Source organism: Taudactylus pleione, unplaced genomic scaffold, assembly GCF_031769625.1.
Source record: "Taudactylus pleione unplaced genomic scaffold, aTauple2 ptg000121l, whole genome shotgun sequence".
NCBI lineage: Eukaryota > Metazoa > Chordata > Amphibia > Anura > Myobatrachidae > Taudactylus > Taudactylus pleione.
Window position 1 is genome coordinate 9,940,112 of NW_028284523.1, and position 25,026 is coordinate 9,965,137.

Here is a 25,026-nt window from a genome sequence, read left to right on the forward strand (position 1 = left end):
CCACACACCCTGCTCCCAGAGTATACCTACCTGAAGCCAGCAAGTGGGTCTTCCCTGCTCCATGGCACCATCTACCCAGTGGCAGAAGGCAAAGGCAGAGGGGACAGTATGCCATCATCCATCAACAGAACATGAGGACATCACAAATATGTTGTGACTATATAACAATTGTAAAAGCTTAAGTTTCATAAAGGCTTATGAATTAAAATACACATCAGAATATTCACACATTAGAATATTCATCCTAGTCCTGCATTTGCACAAAGCATGTTTTGCTTTAGCAGATTTCCTTTCTATATTTTACTATCACACTGGTATTTTATTGATACTATTCTGTAAAAAATAAACCCCCCAAATGAATATGCTTAAATATATTTTTGTGACATTTCAATCTTTTGTAGGCAACAATTTAAATACTGTACAGAATGTTCTGCCCTGGAAATGCTTTGGCATTGAAAGAATGTATCAAGTGTTAAGGATCTCACAATTGTTGCTTTTCTGAACACATTCACTAAGGAAAACACAAAAACTCAATTCATAAAAGATTTACATATACATGTGTAGTGCCTTGATTTATTAGGGGAAAAGAACAAGCAAACTTTACATCTCTGGTCTTTTACAAAGAACAGATAGATATCTTGAATCAATTCAAATACATGGTTGTAGAAAAGATTGAAACAGGTGTAGCAAAATATAAACTAAATGGGCATGTCTTTCTTTATCTGCTGTTTAATATCTGAGCTTGATCCAGTGATATTATGTACTGACAAAACATAATATCATTTTCTTTAACCAGGTTACAATAGCAGCAGTCACATGCACACACTACAAATGCACCTAAACATGTTACCAATATCAGATTAATAAAGTCATGTTCTAATTTCATATTTTATATAGAATCTATATTTACTGCTTGTTATTTGTTCAGGACCTAGAAAGCATTATTGTGTTGATTCCTACATAGTATAGCAAGTAAATGAGACATATTAAAATGTATAATCCAGTCTATCTGGTGGAATCATGCAACATCTCTTCCTATCTTTCATTTAAATGCTGTCCTATGTGGGAGTTAAATTGTAGAACCTATTGTTTTCTATGTACTGTACAACTAGTAAGAGCAGGGGCGTTTTAAGAGAGGATGGGGTCCGTGTGCAGACTCAGGGGGTCATACAGACCCACTCGCGAGCGCAGGATGCTCGCAAGCGGGTCGATGTTTCCCCAATGCGCATGCGCATGACGGAGGGAGCTCCGTCGTGCGCATGCGCGAGACCCGAAAAACGACGGCCAAGCCGTCGTTATGGGTCTCGCACTAAAGGGGGCGTGCTGTCGATGGTGACTGACAGCACGCCCCCTTTAGTGGGCGTGCCGGGGGCGTGGTTGCCAGACGGAGGCGTTCCCATGGGAACGCCTACTGTCTGAGTCCGGCCCCACTAACATCACTAGTGATGTCAGTGGGAGTGATTTTGGCTCTGATAGAGCCAAAATCACTCCAGGGCTTGCGGCAACGAGACCCTACCACAAGGGTCTCGTCGCAAGCCCGATGGTCGCGATGGTCTTGACCATCGCGACCATCTTTGTGGCCGCACACATATGCTGTGGGTGATCACCCACAGCTATGCGAGCGGCCAGGAGGCCGCTCCATTTTAAGGTAGGAGGGCACTGATTCAGAGTGAGTGCTCTGGTCAGAGCGTCCGGCTCTGAATCAGGCCCTCAGTACGGGCACCCTCTTCTCTCTATTGATGCTGCAGTGGCTGGTGAGTACAGTAGATTCTGGCTTAGTGCCAGAATCTACTGCGCATGAGCGAGTCTCCGTGAAAATGGCACCTGCGCCATTTTCCCGAGGACATCAGTACTGAACATGGCCGTCGCCATTTTCCCAGTGATTTTTGCTGCTCGTCATTTTCACAGTTATTTTTGTTGCTTGGCGCTGCAGAGCAGTAGTCTGAAAACAACCAATGGGTAAGTATAAAGACTAAATGGATGCAGGGTGTGCGGTGTGGGCCCCCCTGCTCCCATTATAGATACGTCCCTGATAAGAGTATAAAATCATATCTTAAGGTGTGCACTCTGTATTTCTCCTTGGAAAATGCTCTATCTTATGGGCTGATAATACACCCTATCAGTAAGAGTACAAAAATTGAAAATTTCCTCATCCTGGATCTCTAATTTTGCCCTGCAATTTGAACATTGACTTTTATATATATAATTCACATTAGTCGATAGGATATATTGCTTGAAACACTACTCTAGGTTAGTTATTTTCTGTATGAATATCACAGAGACATCACAGAGTCTCAGCGCTTAAAGAAATCTAATTATTTATATGTTGTATTGTATTCACTGGGGGCCTGATTCTGAGGTGGACAGATAAACACAGTAGCGGCTCTGGGGCACTATTCTAAAATCCTTAATCTATATCCTAACTTGGTCACTTAGTCTGATATGACTACTAAGTTAGGTGGGTATAATTCATGTATAAATCTTGTATCTATTAGTCCAAAATACAGTCCAGACTTTAAAACTGTAGGTAGGGTGTTCTTAAAATCAAGTCCGTATATAGGGCCTGATTCAGAGCCGGACGCTCTGACCAGAGCGCTCACTCTGAATCAGGGCCCTCCTACCTAAAAATGGAGCGGCCTCTTGGACGCTCGCATAGCTGTGGGTTACTACCCACAGCTTATGCGAGCGTCCATGATGATGGTCGCGATGGTCAAGACCATCGCGACCATCGGGCTTGCGACGAGACCCTGCGGTAGGGTCTTGTGGCCGCAAGCCCTGGAGTGATTTTGGCTCTATCAGAGCCAAAATCACTCCCACTGACATCACTACTGATGTCAGTGGGGCCCGACCCAGACGGTAGGCATTCCCATGGGAACGCCTCCATCTGGCAGCCACGCCCCCGGCACGCCCACCAAAGGGGGCGTGCTGTCAGTCACCATCGACAGCACGCCCCCTTTGGTGCGAGACCCGGAGCGACAGCTTGGCTGTAGCTATGCGGGTCTCGCGCATGCGCACGACGGAGCTCCCTCCGTAGTGCGCATGCGCATTAGTGCACCATCGACCCGCTTGCGAGCGTCCTTCGCGAGCGGGTCTGAATTAGGCCCATAGTCCCAACATTAATGTCTTATGGTTGTCCAACAATGTAATATCTGTAGGGTGGGTGTTCTTACACACTGGCTGATGCTGCAGTAAACCTCTTCACTCTCCTCTCCACCTCAAATATAATTATGGCACAGTGGCCCTCATTCAGAGGCGCTCGCAAAATGTGAGTGCTTGTTCTGAATGAGGGCGGCCGTTTCTCTTTTGAAGTGCGGCCTCCTGGTCATTAGCTAAGCTGTAGGTTACCACCCACCGCTTTAGCGACCGACCAGGTTGATGGTCGCGATGGTCTTGACCATCGGGGCTTGCGACGAGACCCTAAGGTTGGGGTCTCAGCAACTGCAAGCCCCAGGGAGCTTCCTGCTCTGATCGAGCAGGAAGCTCCCCACTGACATCACTGGCGATGTCAGTGCAGCCGCCCACAAAACGGCAGGCATTCCCCCCGCCACGCCTACAAAACGGGGCGAGCTGTTGATCAACATCGACAGCCGCCCCTTTTGTAGTGAGCTCCGGAGCGAGAGAATTTCTCTCTCGCTCCGGGGCTTGCGCACGTGCAGGGCTTGCGAGCGGGTCTGAATGAGGTCCAATATCAGGAACTTATGGAAGAACACTATAGTGCAGGATAGGGTAAGAAACTGCATACTTACCCAATGCTGTTGTGTGTTTCCTGCTGGTTTCCTCAGTCCCTGTGCTCGTAGAGATGGTGGTGGGAGTTAGTATTATGTGCTGGTATGCAGTGTTAGTATAAATGGTAACTGAACACATGTGTAATAATCATACAGCATGTTTATTTTAATACTACAATGCTAGTAACTTAAAAAGTCCTATGTTGCAAGGACTAGATATATATATATAATGAAAATGTCCTTGCCAGATCTCCTTAGGCAAGTATAGTGGTAAGTCTATTTCAATGGTTTACAAACCTAAGGGGCATGGCCCAACACAGTTCATCCAATTTCTGACTTTTTCAAGGGTGCCCATTTTTCACTGAACTGTTCCTTAAATAGGTGTGTGCTGTGTACCAATCTCCGTGTTCGTGCTTCCCGCACTTCCGGGCGTGTTCCTCTCCCCGGTACTTCTTCCTCTTTCAGTGACTTTCGGAATGTAATCACTACAGTGGGATTTGTTGTCCTACATTGTTGGACAACCATAAGACATTACTGTTGGGACTATATATGGACTTGATTTTAAGAACACCCTACCTACAGTTTTAAAGTCTGGACTGTATTTTGGACTAATAGATACAAGATTTATACATGAATTATACCCACCTCACTTAGTAGTCATATCAGGCAAAGTGACCAAGTTAGGATATAGATTAAGGATTTTAGAATAGTGCCCCGGAGTGCACCACATTCCTTTACCTATTTCTATACTTATTGAGAGGCTGGGATACCTCTATATATGGAGCAGCTAGGGACACAGCAGATAAGAGCCTAGAGCACTGTATTCCATCATATAACCACAGTAGCGGCTGTGACTTTTGTCGGAACAGCTACTGTGAATTTATGGTAATGCCGCAGCCAATGGGCTGTCTACTGAGTCGCCCACACTTTGGCTCTAATCCGCCGTGGTGTGTAAAAAGTCATACCATTGGTCAGACATCAGCCACACCATCGGACTTCTGAGAAACCCTACGGTTGCTCAGAATGTCCAAAGGAATTTTGGTGCTGGTGTCAGTGGGACTGCATCTTCTGATGCAGTCCCTGACACTAGCACGCCAGCAACATGCCCACCGACATGCCTGCAGATGCTAGCCATCCCTCCCCCCTTACCGCCAAGAACACCCATCAAAATTGCTTTACATCCGTCCACCTCAAAATCATACCCTGGGTGTTTTAAAGTGACACTTTTACGTTATTTTTGGCAGCAGAGTCAGGAGTACTGACTCTTTATTTTGTTTTTCAGTATCTGGTTTGGAATTCCAGATGTTTGGACATTGCTTCACTTATGGTTCAGATAAGCTGAATATTTATATCACTAGTGGTGCCTTAGATTCTTTTTCAGATTTGTTTGTGATTTTAGTCTGATTTACATAAAAAGCAGCCGCTTTGTATTTTTGGAAGCTTATTAGGCATCACCGGGAACTGTTCACCTCTATGCCCGGTATTCAATTAGCCCTGATAATTTTTTGAAGGTGAAAGATTGGACTTTTCCTTGTTTTAAAGCTTCAGGCAATTCAAATAGAGCCCTTTTTTCTCCTGAAAAAATTATCTGTTTTTGGGCAAAAACACATAGGTCCGTGAACTTATTACAGATTCTATGTGTTTTTTTTGCAGGTGGCATCCCGAAAACAGGCTAATTATTCTTAGGGGGATTTTTTTTGGAGCCTACTGAGGTTCTGAAATAAAATCCCAGATGCAGAAGAGCTTCTGGACTAATTTGATAGTCCCGGGAATCAATTAGACTGCAGTAATTTATCACAGCTAATTGAATTCCCCCTATGTGCACATGTTGACAACCTATCACTTTATTGCCTTTTCTGACATTTTGCATATAGTTTGCTTACAGGGCTAAGTTCCAAAACCTAAGCTTTTTGGAATTCAGATTTTATGAAGTTTGCACATTTGGTACATTCTCTCTATACTGATTATACAAATCCCACTTGTATCTATGTAATTCAGAGCATGAATGTGTTGAACCTAAATTTAGCCCTTACTTTGCAGGTTTGAAAAAAAATCAACTCATGACAAGTGATGGAACCACCAGTTTTGCAAATAAATAAATTGTTTTTTTAAACATTGCTCTTCATCTTTAGGAGGAGAAAATATATCATGTAAAAATGCATGTATTGTATTGTAATTGGGGAACGCTCAATGTCTTCTTTTATTAATGACAATACTTTACAGAATATCTTACCTGGCGGGCTGTTCTCCTGGAGATGCACAACAACACTCAGTGGACTAAAGATGGGCCTATTGTCATTAGCATCTAATATTGTTAAAACAAGAATGGCTGTGTCATTCAACTTGCCGATATCCTCTGCCACCAGGGTGAGATTCAGCACAGGGACAGAGTAAGCTTCTCTGTCTATAACTTTGCCCACTTTCACAGCCACAACACCTACAATAAAGAAGATTATCAAACAAATAAAATATCTCAAAGACCAATTGTTAACTTAATTGTTCAATTACTTAATGTAGCCACATTATATTATTAATATATACACTATGGACCTCATTCAGAGCTGCTCGCAAAGTGCGAGCGCTCGCTCTGAATGAGGGCGGCCACTTCTGTGTAATGAGCCGGCCCCCTGGCCGCTCGCTAAGCTGTGGGTGACCACCCACAGCTTTAGCGAGCGGTCAGGTTGATGGTCGCGATCAGTGGCAAACGCATGATTTCTAGAGGGGGGTTTCCAAATGCTTGATTTTAGAGTGAGTGTGGCCAGTCCATGAAGAGGACATAATTACCACTTATCCAGCTTTAATTTGCGTCATACAAAGTGTATTGTGTGTCATAATTCCAGCATATACAGGACCAGAGATCATAGTAAGCCATTAAATGCGGCAGTAGGGCTATCCTGCTTGAGCTGAATCTTTTTATTTTAGATGTGGGCACCATTCCAAAGCATGGGAGCAAGTCCGGAAGTCTGGGGGAGCAGCAGAAGAACCTAGCACTGCCCTGGACATATATGTAAATATTGGGCTCTATAGCAGTGCATCCCTAACAGTGCATGTTTTACAAATCCCCTAATTGGTGCACAGGTGTATTTATTGCTGGCTGATACTTGTTAAAAGATCCACAGGTGGTGCTATTTATTTAATTTATGATACTGAGAAGAACATACAGCGCTAGTAAAATTCGATCATATTACTATTTCTATTGTGGTCATGGTGTGGGCTGGGGAGGGGGGTTTCCAGGCAGACGGAAACCCCCCCCTGTGTCTGCCTATGGCGATGGTCAAAACCATCGCGACCATCGGGGCTTGCGACGAGACCCTTGTGGTAGGGTCTCGACTGCCACAAGCCCCAGTGAGCTTTTGGCTCACCACTGACATCACGAGTGATGTCAGCGGGGCCGCCCCCAAACGGCAGATGTTCCTTTGGGAATGCCTCTGTTTGGCCAGCCACTCCCCCACCCCGCCTACAAAACGCTGCGAGCTGTCGATCACCATCGACAGCTGCCCCTTTTGTAGTGAGCCCCGGAGCAAGAGAATTTCTCACACTCCGGGGCTTGCGCACGCGCAGTGCAGCTGCTGCGCGTGCGCAAGGCCTCAACATCGACCCGCTTGCAAGCGCTTGCGAGTGGGTCTGAATTAGGGATGTGCAGGCTCGGATAGGTTCGAGTTTGCACGTGGAGTTCGGATTTTTCCCTCCAAAAAAACGGAACTCAGAACGAGGCAAAACGTCATCTTACATGGACGAACATCATCATTCCTGGACAAAAGACCAGGAATGATGATGTTCGTCCATGTAAGATGACGTTTTGCCTCGTTCTGAGTTCCGTTTTTTTGGAGGGAAAAATCCGAACTCCACGTGCAAACTCGAACCTATCCGAGCCTGCACATCTCTAGTCTGAATGAGACCCCCATATCTTATGCAAATCAGTTCTCAGATCAAAACTATCAGGACAAACAACTTAATTTATATGCCAATAAAATTACATATGAAATTAAATGTAAATGTTTTTAAATAATACATTTATATTAGTGAAATTAGATGTATAACTATTATCTATCATTGACCTCCTATGAGTACAAAGCGTAAAAGCAGCAAAGATGCAGCACATGTGGTTTTGGGTACCTCAATATATTCTGATGTACAAAGATATTCACCCAATGGTATAGGTTGTGAAAACATTTGTCTAAGTTTGCTAGGTAGCAGAAGTCTTTGCCAGCCAAGAAAAAGAGCTGGCTATAGTGAGATTAAACAAGCTACATACAGAGTAGGCACACTGGTGGTGCACCTAGTCTTGCAGAGTAGTGAAAAAACTAGATTTCATTTAGTGGCAATTGACGATTGAAATGAGATAAATGGGTGAATAGGGACCATTTTTAGGAGTTTTCATTATTATGGAGAAGGGCAAACAGTATTTCACACCCTGAGAAAGGATTTAACTTTCAAACCAGTTGAGAGAAGAGTGGAGATCATTTCTGGTCTAATATGTGTAATGGGGCACATTTTGAATGCACTTAAACAGAGAAAAAGCATATTGCTAGGTGCACTTTGACTAATGTAAAGAAAAAAACTTTCAACATTCCAAAAGGTAACAAATAAATAGAAGAAAAGACAACTATCCACTCTCATACTTAATTTCAGGAATAAAAGAGGCTAAACCGACCAATACTTATAACTTATAAGGGTGGTAAAGTAATAGGAGACTGGACTGTGATGTGACATTTACACTTTTGCACAATGTGCTTCTTGAGCTCTTTCAACCTCTCATCAAACCTACGTTTGTGGAGATATTTCCCTAAAGTGTATACTTACTGTAGAAGTGAACCATGTACATGCACTGGTGCAATACCAAGATGTCTAAATAGGAGCTGTTATATAAAGGTATCATTATCTAAAACATGAGCATTTTATGAAGGGGTGGATATATTAAGCTCTGGAAAGTGATAATTTGGGAAGTGATAAACTGCCAACTAATCAGCTCCTAACTGACATTTTTCAAACACAGCCTGTAACATGACAGTTAGGAGCTGAATGGTTGGTAGTTTATCACTCCCCAATTTATCACTTTCCAGAGCTTAGCACATCTCTTCCTTAGGGGCCTATTTACTAAGCCTTGCATAGAGACAAAGTGAACGGAGATAAAGTAACCTCGGCTCCTAACTGCCATGTCACAGGCTGTGTTTGAAAAATGCCAGTTAGGAGCTGGTTGGATTGTACTTTATATCCATCCACTTTATCTCCATCGAAGGCTTAGTAAATAGACCCTTTAGTCTTTTGTTCAAACCACTACATTTTTGACAACATATAAAGAATGAAGGCAACCAATTTGTCAAAATAACTTATTAGATCACTATAAACTAGTAGTTCCCAAACTGTATTTCACAGCCAGTGGTGTCACTAAGGGGGTGTAGGCCGCTGCTCTGCTATTTTGGTGTCAACCCTTTGGAAGGTGTAACTGAGCGGTGAGCAGTGATGATCGATGATGCATGCACCCTTTGTGACATCTCTGTTCACGGCACACTCTTAGGGGTGGTGCACAGCACACTGCCTGTTAGCCTTAGAGAGGAGCATGTGGACATATACACAGGCTGCGTGGTTGTGCTGTCCCACCTTCTTTTCAACTTCCCCTCTTTTCTACTTCTCCTCTGCATAGTGAGAACATAATGAGCACTGATGGTTTACTGCCAAGACATTCTCTCTAATTTCATTTCATTTCAGGAATAAAAGAGGCTAAACCGAGCAATACTTATAAAATATAAGGGTGGTAACAAAGTTATAGGAGACTGGAATTTGATGTGACATTTACACTTTGGTAAAAAAAAGTACTTATTTCTGCTAACAACTAAGGGCCGTATTCAATTAGGTGCGAAAGCCGTGATTGGCGAAAAAGTATCGCCGATTGCGGCTTTTCGCCAGGCAGAAACTATTTGCCGTATTCAATTGCAAAGACTTTTCGTGTACACAGAAAGTTAATGCAATGTAATAGGCGAAAAAGTTATGCCTTTGAATAACCGGCGGAAAAAAGTGCAGGTTTGCGGTTTTGAGGTGCAAAGGGGCGGAAACCACTCTGCACCCTTTGGACCGACCCCCAAAGGATAACTGCATCAAAAAAACGCAAAGAAAAAAAGAGGAACACCGCAAAAAAGCACTTTGAAAATGGGGGCAAAAAAAAGTACAAAGTGGGGGTACAAACACAAAAACTAGCGAAATAGACTTCTGGGGGGTCTGATAGTATGGGGAAGGTGTTTTTTTAATTTGCAGATGTTTGCTGAAGGTGCGTTTTTTGCAGCACTTAAAACTTGAATTTAGTACCCCAAATTTGACAGGACTACTTATTTTCACTCAAAAAAAACCTGCTTAATATTATTCTTCACCACTTGTGCAAAGCCACTATTATGGAGCAATTGACAGCACTTAAGTACCCCAAATAGCTTCAGTAGGGTTAATCGGGGACAGCTATATTGATCCTAAATCTTTTGGGGGGTGACAGGCTGATTTCCCCAACACTGCCAACACTTTTCGCCTGTTAGAGTTTTTTCAGGACGCGTTATCGAGGGTGAATAAGGTGAATCTTGGGCCCCTAGGTAGAGTTCAATGTAAGTAGTGTCCCCTCTTCTCCCTTGCCCACCTCTGACTCCTGTCTTCCCATCCTTCCATGTTTGTGGCATCCTCTGTGTGAGCCTCTGATCCCCCTCTGTGTTTCTGTCTCTGTCACCCCCTTTTTGGGGTAAGTTAAATTAAGTGTCAATTTCTGTCTACACACCTATCAGGTTATTATGTAGGACAACCTAACTCATTTTTACAAGCACTTATATGGGGTGCGAACAAAAACTAGTCATGTTTTCCTGCCAGATGACATAAACAGAACCTCACCCCTAACTGAATATCCTCCTATTTCTGAGGGCCTGGGGGTGCTGTGAACCAAAAGAGTTTGGAAACCACTGCTATAAACCAATTATATAATTTAGGAATTGATAGCTTTTACTTCTGTGCTTGTCTAAACTAATAGAATGCATTGTCATGAATATTAGTTCAACCCACACCGAGTTTAGGCCGAGTGTAGGCTAGTCATTGTCAGGTTTGGTACTAAATTACACCCAAAAAACTAATTATTCAGTAGTTCATTAATTATGACCAGGTGAAATAATCTATTTGGCTGTGTCATATATTACCTAACCTAGTCTACCTAATGGAAATTGTAAAAATAAGAATATTTCTGACAGTAATGTAGGTGCATTTTAAATTGGATTATAATGTGTATCTATTCATGCATTTGTAACACTTAAAACAATTTTAAGCATGATGACACAAATATGTCCTTCATAGAATGATATTTAGGTATAATGTGTATTATTTAGAAGCACATACTGGGTATAAAGTGAATACAGTCTTACCTGTGCTGTTGTGCATTGTAAATAAATCCATTTGAGCCCCAAGTAGTCGGTATGACACCACAGCATTTGGTCCTAAGTCATTATCTAAAGCTATAATAGGCCCATTCAGGACATTGATAGGTGATCCTAGATCAAACATAAGAGTCAGAATCTTGCAAACAGATGTCACAATGAGCTTCTGTAGATCACTTCCTCCCAAATCCCCCCCACCCCCCTTCTGTCCCCAACAGATCCCATGACTTGCTGTGACAAACATTAATAATGAATGAGGGATACAAGATGAGGTTTAGACACATATGCTTTAGTGATGGCTCAGGCTGTTGTCGCCATAGCAGACTGAATTGACCCAAACAGTCCTAATCTCCTGTAGGGAAACAGATATGATCAATCCTTCTGCATGTGGAGAATTAGCAATGGGATATCAAGGCTTGGACTGCTGAGCTCTTGATGATCTTTATATGCAGCGTCTTCTAAGGTCTTCTTTTGTTCTTGGTACACCTCTAAATAGATAGATATTAATATCTGAATAGCCAGAACCCATGTGTTAGAAGTTCAGTAGATATAAGTAATATACATGGTGTGCGGCCATAATCCCAGCGTGCGGGATGCCGGCGCTTAGAATGCCGGAGTCGGAATGCCGACACCTGTCACAAACCCAGCGCTTGTATCCTGATGGTAAGTACTGTGGTTAGGGGGAGGATTATGGGTTACAGTTAGGCACTAGGGGGAGAGTTAGGGTTAGGCACTACGGGGGGAGGGTTAGGTTAAAGGTGTGGGGGTGGTTAGGTTTAGGCACTAGAGGGTGAGGTTAGGATTAGGCAGTGGGGAGGGAGGATTAGGGGTAGGGAGAGTGGGAGGGTTAGAATACTGACCTACAGGTGTCGGTATCCTCTCCCTGTCTGGATGCTGGGTTCCCCAGCGCCTGCATCCTGTACCCAACCCACATACATAGTTAGTGCTTATATTCTAACACTTTAATCCTTTCAGGGCACATTTATGTGTCATAATTCCACAGTCACTGTAGTATCGACTTAATTATAAAAATAAAATGTGCAGTGCTGTCTTATATTTCCATGCTTTTAAATAATTACCTGCCAAGTTGTTTATGAGAAAGATCTATCCAGCTCATGTCTAACATATGGTTTTGCAGTAGGACTGCAGTGCAGACAGGTTTCATGTGAGTCAAGAAGCATATATTCAGGGAATCGGTATGTAATGCCGATGGCTGTTTAGCCGCGGGATCCAATACCGACAGCGGCAAACCGACAGATCGAAATCCCGACTGCAGCTAGTAAGTACCCTAACCCTCTCCTCTCCCTCCTCTAACCCTCCCTTAGGGGTTCCTAACCCTAACCTTCCCCCTTAGTGCCTAAACCTAACCTCCCCCCGTTAGTGCCTAAACTTAACCCCCCCTCCCCGCACCCTAAACCTAACCCTCCTGGGGGGGTGCCTAACTCTAACTCCCCCTAGTGGTACCTAACCCTAACCCTCCCCTTTCCCTACCCTAACCCTCCCAGGGGGGTGCCTAACCCTAAGTCCCCCAGGGGGTCCCTAAACCTGAACCTCCCCCCCTGCGGCAAAATGCTAAAACACCAGGCTTACCTTTGTTCGGTATGCCGGGTGTCAGGATATTGTACTGGGACTAATGATAGGTGTCGGGATTTTGACGCCTATCTTTAGTCCCATGTCGGAATGTCAGTGTCATGGATATCGTCGGGTGGGATAGCGTCCGCCGGTATCCTGACTACATACCTATATTCAGTTAGTAATAACAATTCACCTTCCAAAGAGGCATTATTGTGGAATACTGATAAGTGTCATATTTTATGTTTTTAACTATTCCTGTGCATCTGCCAATGGCCGCACCTCAATTTCAGCAACAAGTCATGTACAATACTTATAATAATGAGGTACATCACAGGGCAATATACAGCCTGCAAAGTACAGTACAGTGGCATATTATGTAGATTGTCTATGCCGGCTACACATGCCTGTTGATGTTTTTATCCACAATAGTAATAAGTGAGAATGTTATCTGGGAATCTATATGCCCTATTCTAAATAGTGAAGATAAGTGCTAGTGAAAATCTATGGTTTCTTGTAATCTCTTTAATGTTGCATTACTATGGCATTAAAAAATCACCTAATTGACTTGGGAGGCAAGCACATAGCAGTGATACAATCAGCAAGAATAAGGCTTGTAAGAGCTTGTGAGGCCTATTTACCAGATACACAATGACAGTGTACTTAATAAATGACTGTGAATAGAAACTATGTACATATGTGCAGCAGTGAAAAAAGCCTGTCCATCTTTATACTATTAATAACATGCATACATACACACACATATATACATATATATATATATATATATATATATATATATATATATCATCCGCATACTATGTATTACTATGTATTACATAGTAAATATTTAAATAAAATATTGGCCCAGGGGATAAATCCCGTTCTAATCATCCTTGCTTGACCTGCCATTATGGTGCACTGCTTTTATTAATGGCAAAAATGTTTAATAAGATTTTTGGAGAAGGAATGAAAGATATTTGAATCCGATAGCATCTTTCTACTGTGCAATCATTCTTTGAAGACTGAGTGGTCTATTTACTAAGCCTTGGATGGAGATAAAGTGAACTGAGATAAAGTACCAGCCAATCAGCTCCTAACTGCCATGTCACAGGGTGTGTTTGAAAAATGACAGAAACTGGAAGGTTGGTACTTTATCTCCATCCACGGCTTCGTAAATAGACTCCTCAGTGAACTGTGCAAAGTTATTTCCAGCATCTGACACTGGGGTTCCTTACTGCAGATCAGGAAATATTATATTTTATTTTTCATTTTACTGACAAATGAAACATTTTATCATTATCACCAGATACATATATATCAAATGACAATGTCAAAAATAAATATCTATTTCTTTTAATTAACTATATCTTTCTATTGCATATTTCCAGTGTCTACTTAGAAACAGTTTACCATGGAAGATCGCTAAAACAATTATAGCATAATAATGTCAAGCAGTGATTTACCAACAACCTGTATGGAACGCAGCAGTACCCATGTATAAATGATATCATTTGTATTCTTTTCATTCCTGGAAAAAAACTATTTCAAAGTGATATGAATTAGAATAACAACCTTTACTTATATTCTATACTACCTGCTGGAGAGTTCTCCACGATCTCTGCCTGATATGATCCTTGAGAGAACACAGGTCGGTTATCATTCTCATCGGAGACTGTCACAATCAACAGGTCAAAATCCTGATCAGAGAAACAAACAGGTCTGGTTCACGAATTGTATGATGTCTCAACTATGGATGTGCAGGCTCGGATTAGTTCGGATTTTCCAGCCAAGTTCGTATTTTTCCTGCCAAAAATCGGGTCTCAGAAAAAAGGCAAAACGTCATCATTCATGGACAAACATCATCATTTCTGGACAAAAGTCCATGAAAGATGATGTCTGTCCATGAAAGATGATGTTTTGCCTCTTTCTGAGACACTATTTTTGGCGGGAAAAATCCGAATTTAGCTGGAAAATCCGAACTAATCCGAGCCTGCACATCCCTAGTCTCAACCAATATATTATAAAGCATCACAAAATAATCTGACTACGAACATAAGCTAATGATGTACTAACTGTGAACTGTTTGGAAAGTTTTCGACTACATTTTCAATAACAGCAGCCTAAAAAATTTAATTTCACTGGCTCACCCAAAAAGAACTGATGCAAAACTATGTCCATGTTGATAAACACAAGTTGTTCTAAATGCATATATCAGCATAGATATAACTAATATAACACACATAACCAAAGTTATCTTAACTATAGCCTCACCCTTCTAGAGTTACGTATATTTTCTGGATTGTCCTTCACAGTCACCGTTAGCCTGTACTCAGAAACTTTCTCTCTGTCCAGTTGGCGATTCACATAAACTATTCCTGACTGAAAAGAAAAAGGCGTACAAACAAGCATGGACATTATAAATAACAGACTCACCAATTACTTTAAAGTAACACTGCATTCCTACTGGAACAAAGAGATATTTGGTCAATGAAGCAAGTTTTACACACCTTAAAACAATTCAAAGAATTGGGATGGTATAAAATTGTTAAAGTTCTATAAAATTCGAGCTGACAGTTTATATGTGGTTTAATATCTGAAATAGCTGTACCTATTTTCTATTATTGCTAATTCGGCTTTAATCACTCTATTATTTCCTGATATTTAGATGTAGACTTACGTTTTCATTGATGAAAAATATATTCTCCCCATTCCCTGCAGTTATGTTAAAGGTCAGAATGGCATTACGCCCAGTGTCGGCATCACTAGCCAGAATTCTGGTGATAGGTGTTGATACAGGTGTGTTCTCGCTGATGGTTATATTTAAGGGGAGGTTGAGGATAACAGGATCATTGTCATTGATATCTAATACACGCACGCCAACAACAGTCTAAATGGGAGTAAGAAACAGAGTTAGCTCCAAAATTAATGGGTTACATCAGTGTCAAAAAATAATGTTACCTAAAATATGATCCCATCTGCTTCCATTAAATAACTAATTACATTATATTTATAGCAAAAGTATCGTTTTAAAAAAACATACCTAATAAAAAGCAGCCATGTAACTAGTTATCATATCAAATACAAAACATATAGAAAAAAATAGAAATGGCTTTACCGTCGCACTGAATGGCGGATTGCCTCTGTCCTTTGCCATAATAGTAATGTTGTAGAAAGCAATGTTCTCTCGATCCAGTTCATAATCCTTTCGAACTCTCAAATCGCCCTCGACTGAAGATATTACAAATTCCCCTGTCAAGGAGAGCAGACAGTCATGAAAGTTTATTCTATTAATATTACATGACAATGACTTAAAGTTAAGTAATTTTGGGGGAGATGCATCAAATCTTGGCGAGATAAAGTACAAACCAATCAGCTCCTGTCATTTTTCAAACACAGCCTGTACATGACAGTTAAGGCCCCCATACATCAGAGATTGATTGCAGCAATCGTGCAATTTGCAATCAATTGAAAAAGGGAAAGATATTTATACACAATCGATTGCAAATTGCACGATTGCCGCAATCAATCTCTGATGTATGGGGGCCTTTAGAAGCTAATTGGTTAGCACTTTGGCGGAAATGTATGAAAATGTTCCTACCGTTCAGTAACTGCATGGTCCTGCTTCGCCCAGTATTGAGGCGAAGCAGGGCCAAATACCGACGACATGTATTAAAAAAACTTTTGCTGTGTTAAATTACCTATCCGGTGAATCACATTCTCCCTCTTTCGGCATCTGACTGGCACTTGCAGTGAATCTGCGCATTGGCCAGTCAGAAATACAAAGCGCCACCCGCAGCTTTTTTGAAAGAAAAACTTTGTTTTTTTGTAAGCACGCCCCTGGCTGCATATTTTCCGACAGTCATGTACAGTGCAGTGGTGCGGCAACGACAACTGCAGCTGTCAAAATCGATAGCTGCAATTATTGGAAGGGTTAATGCCACTGACCATTCATACATTCCCTATGTATAGTGGTGCCGATAATGACAGGGATGCATAGCACTCCTGTCATTGTGATGACTCCCCTGCATTATTACATGCAAGGAAGCAGTAACTACATCGCATAACATGCACAGTTACTGTGCACAAATATTGCCCCTTCATACTATACATCTTCCCCTCTATCTCTCACTTTTTCTATCTCCAGGGCTTAGTACATCTCCCACTTAGTTACTTCTGAGAGATAATGCAAAATACATAGACAATACAGATATTCTTATGCAACACATTCTAAAACAAATTGGGAAATATCCTATAAAGGCTATTATGATTTGTAATGTGGTGCAAGATAAGAGTTTGGGATATCTGAGGAAAATCACAATATATTTTATTGTTATACCCCTCTGCATGCCACTATTTTAAAAAGTAAAACTATAGAGTGAATAAGTATAATCATGTAGGACGTTCTGATATTGATTGATTGAGGATATTGTTGATGAAGGTGTCGGTGGTGAAGATGCCAGGTGCTTGGATCTAGCAGAGAGAAGGGAGCTAGCTGACGCTGAACTGCTTGCTGTTACTTTTTTAGTCAAAGTCTCTGAATTTTGCAAACACATTGGGTGGATGATCTGTAGATGACTTAACAGGGAGGAGGTTCCTAGATGGTTATGGTCCCTACCTCTACTTACTCTGGCATGACAATGTGTACAGATGGCTTGACAATTGTTGTCCGGATTTGGGTAGAAATTATTCCAAACATAAAAGAAGATGTCTTTGTTTTATGCCCAGACATGACAATGGGCTTTTCCTTATCATGGGAAACAACTGTTTCCACTTGGGCCTGATTTAAACAATCAACATCCTCATCAACAGCATCTGCATCATCAACATCTTTGTTAGCGTCAGCTACACAAATATCCTCCTCATCCTGGTGCACTTCCACAGAAGCATCCATGATTTCTATGTCAGCATGTTGACTTGTGCTGCTCATCCCCACATTTGCAGAGGATAATGCACCAGTGGTGGAAGGAGGCTCCTCTTCTAGTACTGTTTTGGAAAGGTCAGGCTCACACATAGCACCTGCCGACACATAGACTCTCTTCAGGGATTTGTGACATTTCTGAGCACACAGTTGGTTCCTGTGCTTTAACGATTTTCCTTTTTTTTTAAATGTCTACAGGGAGAAGTGCTTACATCTTCATAAGAGGCCTTAGCCTTTCCTTGCCAGTTTGTATGGTGAAAGGCATATTGCCCATTTTATGTCTTTCTGCAGCTAACTTTCCCTTTGATGTTTTTTTCTTTACCACTGTAAAAGATTGGTTCTTTGATTTTAGATGTCCTGACTGATGCCCTGTATGCCCTTGGGTAGATGATGTAGACGGACTAGTATAGTCATAACTGGAGGCACTGGCTCCAACACTAGTATGTGGTTCCCGCTCTCCTCTCAACTGATTGTTTTCCATATCAACAAACACGAATGAAGTGGGATACAGCACACACGTCAATTTGTACCAATTTTAAATATTACACTGCGGTATCAATGACCTACAGTGTCACAATATTTTTTATGAATAATAAAAGAATAACACACTGCGCTACCACTTAATGTCACAATATGATTTATGAATAAGAAAAGAATAACACACTTTGCTACCGCTTACAGTGTCACAATATTTTTTATGAATAAGAATAAGACACTGTGCTACCACTTAGTGTCACACTATTTTTTTATGAATAAGAAGAAGAGAATAACACACTGCGCTGCCACCTACAGAGTCACAATATTTTATATGAACAAGAATAACTCACTGCGCTACCACTTACAGTGTCACAATACGTGGATAATAAATTGTGGTCTGGCCGGCAGTGTCACCGAACAATAATAGCGTAGCTAACAGACACACAAAAAAAAATGATAAACAGATCTTTTTTTTTATTTTTTGTGAAATGATAATTTTATTTCACTTTTATTTTTTTTATACTGGGGAAGAGCACCCCTGGACGAGGCAGCAGTACCTTGATGAACAACACAGCATCCCTTTATGGACAACAAAGCACCCCTGCGGAGTGCGGACGGACGACCTGCAGAGTCACAAATACGTGGATGATAAACTGCGGTCTGGCCGGCAGTGTCACTGAATAATAACAGTGTAGCTAGCACACAGAAGAAAAAAAAGATCTTTTATTTTTTGTGGAATGATAATTATTAATTTTAACTTTTATTTTTTTTACACTGGAGAAGAGCACCCCTGGATTGACAGAGCACCCCTGGACGACACAGCACCCCTTTATGAACTACAGCCCTAGACCCTTGATTGACAGGACAACAGTGACAAAGCAGCACCCCCCACTTTATGTACTGCAGCCCCAGCCCAACAACACTGCACCCTTGAACAACAGAGAAGAACAGAGCCCCTTGATTGACAGGACAACAGTGACACAGCAGCACCCCCCACTTTATGTACTGCAGACCCAGCCCGACAACACTGCACCTTTGAACAATAGAGAAGAACAGAGCACGTCTGCTCTGTACACTCTTCACAGCCAGAGTGAAAATAGCGCAGATCACCGGGACCTTTAGAGAATCGAAAACCCGCGAGAATCCGACAGCGGGAGGATGACGTTTTGCCTCATTTTGGGATTCGAGGTAGTCGGCAAAACTCGAGCCAGACTAGGTTTCCGGCCCAGATCGCAAAGTTCGGGAGGGTCCGGGTCTCAGAGAACCGGACCCGCTCAACTCTAGTAAATACACATATACACCCATATAGTGCCGATGGCTGAAATGGTGTGCAGGGAGCTAATAGCATTGAACACTTAATAATTGGAACTAACTTTCTGGTACATACATATGAGACACTGAATACTCGGATAGCGCCTTATGATTATATCATAACTATGCCTGTTCCTTAATGTTCTGACACCATTCCAAATATGGCCGTGATGACAGCTTAATATAGGTAAAGATTTACTTCCATAGGAATGTTTCAGTGAGGATTATAAGGCTGGTTACCCATCCATCCTGTTGGTAAGCAAGTGTCATAGATAGGATTAGTGCTTAGTGACTATAATATACAATATGTCCCAGATAAAGTGTGTTTAAAAAAACTCTCTCCATCTAATTAATTGAATTAATTACTGAAATTGACCCCACATAAAGGAGGAGCTCTGCTGGGCAATACTTCACCTGTCATGATGTGAACAAGCCCTCTAGGCGAAACGATCGTCATCTCCAGCAAACAAGGACGCAGCCATCTCCATAGGAATATGACCACTGAAGCAAATACTCATGCAGGGAGATGGTGATGTAATCTACCAGCGTCTTTACCTTATGCTTTGTTATTGAAATAGTACTGCAATACCTGCATACAGACCACTGCACATACTCCTAGACACCCCGTTGTTCATGCTCTCTCATTGGAACTTCCCCCATCTAGTGCTGCATTGTGGTCTGACACCAGCACAGATGGGTGGTTACTGTCACAACAACAGAAGTGCATTTCCAACAATCTTTCACCACAGGCAGGGCCCCTTCACTCTCTCATCTATCACCCTCTACTATATGTATATGCTGATCAGACAGCAGAAGTGCATTTCCAACTATCTTTCACCCCAGGCAGGGCTCCTTCACTCTCTCATCTATCACCCTCTACTATATGTATATGCTGATCAGACAGCAGAAGTGCATTTCCAACTATCTTTCACCACAGGCAGGGCCCCTTCACACTCTCATCTATCACCCTCTACTATATGTATATGCTGATCAGACAGCAAAAGTGCATTTCCAACTATCTTTCACCCCAGGCAGGGCCCCTTCACTCTCTCATCTATCACACTCTACTATATGTATATGCTGATCAGACAGCAGAAGTGCATTTCCAACTATCTTTCACCCCAGGCAGGGCCCCTTCACTCTCTCATCTATCACCCTCTACTATATGTATGCTGATCAGACAGCAGAAGTGCATTTCCAACTATCTTTCACCCCAGGCAGGGCCCCTTCACTCTCTCATCTATCACCCTCTACTATATGTATGCTGATCAGACAGCAGAAGTGCAAGGGGATTCACCTGCCTGTCAACCTACTAAAGGTTTAAATGGTGTGTTCCTTGCAGTGAGTCAAATCTCTATTAACCCAAATCTGTGGCAATTGTGCTTAATGTGTATTCTCTACAGCACATTTAATAAGGGTAAAAAAATATTGACCATCCTGCTCACTAAGCAGGATGAAGCTCCACCGTGAGCAATTAGTACATACCTAATAAATGTGATTACTACAATGCACTCTGCATTACCAGTTTTTGAGACTAAAATATATCTCTACTGCTGATTAATTTCATGCAAATATATTTTTTTCAGCAGGACTGTGTTCTATCCACTGAGTGAAAAAAACTATAGGGATTTATTTTTCTGTTTTTTTTGCTACATGAATAACAATTGTCTCTCTGCCAGCTCTTGAGCTGCTGCATTGCAACATATTGATACTAATTGTCTTTCTGCTAGCAACTGCACTGCAACATGTTGCAACATATTGGTACAAAATGGATGCAATGATTTTTCCTATAACAGTATATATGCAGGATAAACCATCTGACAAAATACTATGTAGAATCTATGTAGATTTGTTTCTCTGATAATTTTTCAAAATTAGAAAGAAGGTTTCTTTGGTTTGTTATGGATGTTTTTTGAATGATCAATAATAGATAAATATATTGTGTTGAATCTAACCACTTAATAATCGCCTTTTGCCTGTATTAACAAAAATTGGCAGTGAACTATATTGATTTCTATGTTTGTTTGTAATTATTGGCTGTATTTAAATATTATTGGAGGTTGAAAAATAATGTCTTTGCCCTTATATTCTAAAAGCTTATAAAATAAAAGTTAAGTTTTAATTTATTCATACTACTTTAAGACTGCCTCCAACAAAGAGTCTTCTTTTCTCTTCCTTCTCCTAAGTGATTACTGTTCTGACTCAGGGGAGCACCACCAACCAAAAATTAGGAAGCAACCACTATTGCTTTGAATCTTATTAAGTTGGTCTTTTACACATAATAATATACTCTACTGTAATATTTTTCATATTGAGTATGTAGTGCCAACCACTTTTTGGGATTGGCCAACTTAGATTGTTTTTCAATAAAGCTATTAACCAAACTCACTTATCTCAAAATATCTCCCAGCCCAACATCTCCACTCTGCACAAGATCTGCGTCTCTTATCTACATGTATTAATGTATTACTTGTTCCCATGCACGGTTACAGGACTTTTTTTGGGCTGCATCCAGTCTTTCGAATGCACAATAAGACTTTCTGCTAGTCTCCAAACATTCAAGGGTTCCCTGTAAACTCACCTCTTCAGACAGGCTTATCAGATTCCAGAACTGCCCATATAACCTTCATAGCTTCCCTATGTAATTACATCCCTTCTTACAGTCCACACATAACCTCACAGTTTCTCTTTCTTCACTATCACATCCTCCTAACCCTAGGCCAACTTTTCCTGTGTGACTGGATTATACAGCTCACCAATAACCTCTGCAATCTGACCAATATGCAATATGTAGCAGCTATCCTTGTGTATGAACACATATACCCTATAGATTGTAAGCTTGCAAGCACGGCCCTCTGACCTTTAGGTCTGTCTGTTACTATCCAGTTTTGCTCTATTAAAGTTGTTTCCAATTGTAATGCGCAACGGAATATGCTGCGCTATATAAGAAACTTTTAATTAATAAAGACATTAATAGTAGTTAGTATGGTGGTGGAAAACAAAAAACAGGCAACATATAAGAAGAACATGCATGCAAATCATTTATTGGGGATCAACTCTCCTGAGAAGCATTCCCAGGCAGGCTATGTCATTTCCCGGTAGGGACCAATTGGCTTATAATAAATAAAAGAAGAGCACACCCATCTAAAACACCTAACCAATCTGCTACAAAATTCCGTTCTTTCTGCCACAACACAAACACCACAAATAAACAAACGGGTGGGAGGGAGGGATTTCCAGATGAAAGAGATGCTGCCACTCAGGTACCAGCATTGATATAAAACTTAAACACACCCCCTAAAACCCTATAGGCTGGACTATCGAATACAAAACATACAAAGAAAAAGGAGGGAAGTTAACATTACCCTTAAAGGGCCACTGCACCTACAACCTCTGGGTTTAACCTAGCTCATGCATATTAAGATTTTCTATTATAATAGCATGTTCATATCTTTTGCACATCCAACGTCCTCTTTTTTTGCAGAAGTAATGTGTTACTGCAAACAATCAATTTGTTCCTTATTTTCAGTATTTAACATTTCCCAAGAAAAGAAAAAATATCAGACCTCAGAAAAACCACCTAGAAATTACAACTTCACATGAATAAGTTTCCTTCACACACATGCCCCCCCATTTACTAATGAGTTTTATCACCAAAACGAGTGATAAATTTCACTGTGTATGATAAATGGTGTTGCAGCCAATCAGCTCCCAACTGTCATTTTTCTAACAGTTGACAGATGGGAGCTGATTGGCTGGAGCACCATTATCATACACAGTGACATTTATCACTCGTTTTGGTGATAAAACTCGTTAGTAAATGAGGCCCACAGTATGATAACCTAAGAGGGGAATTCAATTAGAGACGATAAGCCATTTTCCAGTGAAAATTTTTCATTTTTCGTGAAGTGGTTATCACCTAATTCAATTGCAGGTGAAGTTAACACCCAATAACTCTCCATAGGATTTAAGGCAATTTTTTTTCACCACCTCCCGAGCAGGTGAAAAGTTGGGGAAGAGCCATATTTTAAGGTAAAATCTCGGGACTTGGTTCACTCAAAACCACTGGGACACCCTCCTTAATGACTAATTAGGCAAAATAAATGTTTTAATCAGCTTAATTAGGCCAATAATTATGTAATTTCCAGGGTGAAAATGTGCAAAGTGCAGGAAAATGGGTTAATTGATGTGGGACAGGTATATGGGGGTGCTGTATGAATGGGATTAGTGTTTTTAAGATTGCATGTGGGTGCTAGAGGTGTAGTTTGAAGGGTTTTTCAAGCTTCACACAAATATATACTTACAGGCACTTTTTATGCACCCCTAATTTAAGTAGAACATTATTATACAGAAAAACTCTTGTTTTCTATCATCTTTTCAGTGTTTGAGAAAAATGCTTATAACAGCTTTTTTACACAATACTTTTATTATGGCCACTAATAGCCTACTATACTGTTATCCAATATTACTTTGTCTTTTTTTGAGGTACAGGCAGATCTCCCCATTTTCACCTATATTTAACTAGTGAAAAACCAGCAAGAATTATCCGGTTAAACTCTTATCACTCATTTTCTAATTGGATTGCATGATAAGTTAACACCTGCATACAGATGCTAAGTGAAATGATAGGGCTATATGTGTGATTAGTTAATACTCACAGTATTCAACGGAATCGCACTTGTGATGCTACTCATAGAAATTATGTAAAATTAGGAGTAAATGCAGCTACAGGGTGCACATTTGTTCAAACCATGTTGATGGGTGCAAACGCAATTTTTATTTGCATTTTGGGAAAATACTGCCTGTTCTTGCATGTAACATGCAAATACGGGGGGACGATTTTAAAACAGAAATTTGGAGTTGTGCTAGAACGCTCACATCTCTTTAATCTGCCCACACATGTTAAATTTGTCTCTCATTGGAAAATTGCACCTCCCACCTCTAAATATACTGCTAGTCCTAGTTTTAAAGTAGGTCCGTAGTGGAAGTCAGCTGTAGTGCTAGATGTTGCCCACTCATTTATTGTGGATGTTTTATTTTAGACTTAGGCAGAATTTTCTATTTCTTATTTATAGCAGAGGTGTGTTTTCAGCTCCACAAAAGCAGCATTTCCTTCCTGATATGGAACATATTAAATGTTTGTGGTGTAAGATTTAACAGAACATAGACCATTTTTGCTATGTTAGCAAATATACACGTGTGCATGGGTGTTTGTGACAAGTAAAGCTTTTAGTTTAGAACTAATCATTGAGCCTCATGGATGTAGATAATTGCTATTATAAATGTTCTGCCAAGTATCGGCATTAAAAGACCTTGTTATCTATGTTATGCCTATTTTTTTTTTCTTCTCTTGAGAATATTTCCTTGTATTCTCCATGCAGATTAATTTTATTGAGGGCTGCGCACTTTAAATTTTTCTTGTTAAGATGAATAATCCCTGCATATATTATTCTTGGGAGACCCTATCTTAAACAACATAATCGCATACACTCAAGCAGTAAAGATCGACCAATAAATATGGGGCGGATCAGCTGCCCAGCACGTAAAGGTGCCCATACACGGTGCACCGCACCATGTAGGGAGACTGCCGATCCGTTGGCAGATGGATCGTGCTGTCACCGCC

At 41.1% G+C, this 25,026-nt stretch overlaps 1 protein-coding gene across 2 annotated transcripts in view; it reads right to left on the reverse strand.

Annotated features, from left to right (window-relative positions):
• Positions 1 to 25,026, reverse strand: part of CDH23 (cadherin related 23) — a 1,221,584-nt gene that overhangs the window by 144,671 nt on the left and 1,051,887 nt on the right. For both annotated transcript variants that reach the window (XM_088472189.1, XM_088472187.1), the window contains 6 exons: positions 15,813 to 15,946; positions 15,375 to 15,584; positions 14,969 to 15,076; positions 14,292 to 14,394; positions 11,111 to 11,236; positions 5,959 to 6,162 (listed from right to left, as the gene is read on the reverse strand). In XM_088472189.1, coding sequence (XP_088328315.1) covers positions 5,959 to 6,162; positions 11,111 to 11,236; positions 14,292 to 14,394; positions 14,969 to 15,076; positions 15,375 to 15,584; positions 15,813 to 15,946 — 885 coding nt within the window. The remainder of the gene's footprint in view (positions 1 to 5,958; positions 6,163 to 11,110; positions 11,237 to 14,291; positions 14,395 to 14,968; positions 15,077 to 15,374; positions 15,585 to 15,812; positions 15,947 to 25,026) is intronic.